The 3031-nt window shown below is 33.6% G+C and overlaps 1 protein-coding gene across 1 annotated transcript; it reads right to left on the bottom strand.

Annotated features, from left to right (window-relative positions):
- Positions 1-1451, bottom strand: LOC132176155 (transcription factor PRE4). Its single transcript, XM_059588283.2, has 2 exons — positions 1115-1451; positions 1-422 (listed from the first exon to the last, which is right to left on the bottom strand). Exons 1-2 carry the CDS (start codon positions 1232-1234, stop codon positions 270-272), a joined length of 273 nt encoding a protein of 90 aa, XP_059444266.2. The 5' UTR covers positions 1235-1451; the 3' UTR covers positions 1-269.
- Between the last annotated feature and the right edge of the window lie 1580 nt (positions 1452-3031).

The following is a 3031-nucleotide window of genomic DNA, read 5'->3' as shown; positions in this document are numbered from 1 at the left end:
TGTTGTTAATAGTACTACAACTTTTATTATAATATTGATCCTTACAAACTGGCTTGATAGTCAAAGTGACACTCATGTAAATTATTACGTCAACCACTAAACAATTAAACTTGCATTTGATGTCACGTGACACTGACACTCATGTGGATTGTCACATACGTTTGTAAGGGGTTGTAGTAAAAATTATAATATTGCAAACATTTTCCAACTAGAAAAAAGAGAAACATAAGAAAGGAGAGGGGGGGGGGGGGGGGGGGGGGTGTTATTTATCATTGCAAAAGTCTTCTAATAAGCTCTGTGTCAACAGCAGTGGTGTCCACAGAATCCAGCAGTTGAGCGAGCCGTTCACTAAGGTCATCAACTTCTTTTTGTAACCTCTTGAGGTAAGTGCAAGTTTCATTCAAAACTTTGGATGCTGTTGGCTGCACCAAACGACAGGAATTTGTTAGCATTAAAAGACTACAAATGTTGTTTTCTAGTTACAAGAATTCTACACTTATCAATACTTTTGTCGTAGCTAGCTTTATGTGACAAAAATCTTTTCAACAAAACCCTTGTTTTATAGCTTTATATATAGTCTTATTTTCTAGTTTTGCACCCAAAAGAGACAGAAGAGAATAAATTTTCTTACAACTAAAACCAGAAAAAAAAAAAAAAAAAAAAAAAAAAAAAAAACTAAAAGCTTTTATGGTTGCAGTAGCTATAGGTGTATCTTACTATATATGGGCCGGTTTATTATGGAATTATATACATGCTTGTAGGGTTTATTATGGAGTTGCTATCAACATCACTTCCTACAAAGAGTTTTTGGCTTGCAACCAATGAAAAAATCATTAGAAAGATTCTGTAAAAGTGGGATGATAGGAAGAGATGACATAAATTATTAACAAACAAGCCAATGCTTGCACAAAGTTTCATCTCCAGCATCCCTATCAAACCACAATGTCATGTTTGCTTTTTTTTTTTTTTTTTCTTGAAACTTTAAGGGAGCAGCTACAAGGTGTATGATGATCATAAGAACAATATGTGACAATTATGAAGAAACATTAATGAAGGTAGGAAATTAATGATTAACAACATTAATAAAACAGAAAAAAACCTAGCCTATATATACCGCTCTGTTGCGCCTTTGATTATGCCGGCCGGGAAGCAATGTCTGTAGTTTCAAAACAAGATCATTAATCTCTTCCTCTGTGGCATTTGAAGTTCTTGATGATGATCTTCTGGTAGACATGGCTGAAGCTTGGTGCTTTGCTTTCTTGCAACCCCTTACTATCAACGGCTAGAGTGGAAGTTGGCGATGGAGGAAGAGGGTGTTTAAAAAGAGAGTGAGAGTTGAGGTTTGGACAAAAATCAATTACTTGGAAAAAGACCTCTGCAAAGAAATTAGGGGTTTTGATAAGAAAATCAAGGCCCATCTTGTCCCACATTTCTGTACTACCCAAGCCAAACAATCAAGTGGAACTTGGCTAATTAATTAATTTCTGAAAATAGTTCCAAAAATAATTAATACATCTATCGGTGTAGGACATGTGTCTATGGATGTTTAGGCTGGTACTTGCTATGTATTAGGGTTTAAAATATATATGCATGTCCTACCAAAAGATACTTCTTCCTCTGTTTGCTTGATGGGGGATCTCTATGGGGCCACTAATGTTTTCCTTGTCTAATTCCCTTTTCTTTTTTTTCTTTTTTCTTTTGGCGTATCTAAAATGTTGAGGAAGCCATTATTTTATGTTTGGATTCAACCAATTTGCACAAGAACTGGACAGAAACCAGACTTAAAAATTGCATTTGTGATTGGACAAAGTTTTATTTTTCTTTAAACTAAGTTGGAGAAATATTAAACTGACATCTATTCTTAGATCGCACGCAATAAGGACATATGTCACTTTAATATATAGATTAAGTTAAAGAGACGTACAGTTTGAAAGAAAACTTTGTTTTCTGTAAGAACGGCTTCTCTAAAAATCCATTCCAAGGGTTTTAAAGAACTTTTGTTGATTGAAGAGTTAATGCCTTAAAGAGCCTAGCTCGTTAAAGCTGTGTTCACCTCATAATAGAAGTTTAATAAAGTTTTGGAAATTAGATGAAAATGAGTTGCAGTAAATGCCAGATGATCAGGTCTTATCATGAAAAGATTAATGAGACAAGTTTGTCTTTTATATGTTGAATTTTGTACTAACTTTATAAGTAATGAATTATATTGACCATCACACCGGCCTATCCCATCTGTTTCACTTTTCTTTTCGTTTTTTCAGCCATATATATCTCTATCTTTTTCTTCCTGACCTCCTGCTTATTTCTTATTAGAACAGATTTATCAACTGATATAATGAGAAAGCTCATCAATCATGACAACATCAGGCTGATCATAAGGATACATAAGAAGCAGCAATAATCTCATGATAAACACATTACCTTATTAGTATTTTATGTAACTATATATATATATATATATTTCAAAGTTGTTGTATACACATAAGATAAAAGTTACATAAAATTATAAGCTAGGTCATGTTTTTATCAGATTGTTGCAGCTTCTTATCCTTATGATCAGCCTGATCTTCGCATGATTGTTACGTTGGGCTGTATCAATATGAATATGATGATCAGTTGATAAATATGTTCCAATGATTCCCAACCCTAATATATCGTCAATTTCTCCTATGCTCCCTTTTTTTTCTTTCTCTCATCTATATCAGATCTTAAAAAACTTAATTATCTTGCCAATCAAGACCCAGATCTTAAATCTTATGCAAACTTGTTTCTTCTTTTTGTTAATAAATCTTTCTAAATGCTGATCAACCACATGAACTATATATATTTATATCTTTGTGTGCGGAGATGAAACTAGAATTTCTCGTTTGGAAAACAGTAAAACCAAACGAACCCTAATAAATAAAACCTAAAGTGGAGGGAGAGAATTGTACTTTGTAGAATTCTTCTCTCCCTGTCGGTGAAATGGAAGAAATGGGTATCTGAAGGGCGATGTGACAATGCATATGCAGAAGAAGCTGAATGACTAAAC

This window comes from Corylus avellana, chromosome 3, assembly GCF_965113065.1.
Source record: "Corylus avellana chromosome 3, dhCorAvel1.hap1.2, whole genome shotgun sequence".
Classification (NCBI taxonomy): Eukaryota; Viridiplantae; Streptophyta; class Magnoliopsida; order Fagales; family Betulaceae; genus Corylus; species Corylus avellana.
This window is presented reverse-complemented; position numbering and strand designations above follow the sequence as displayed.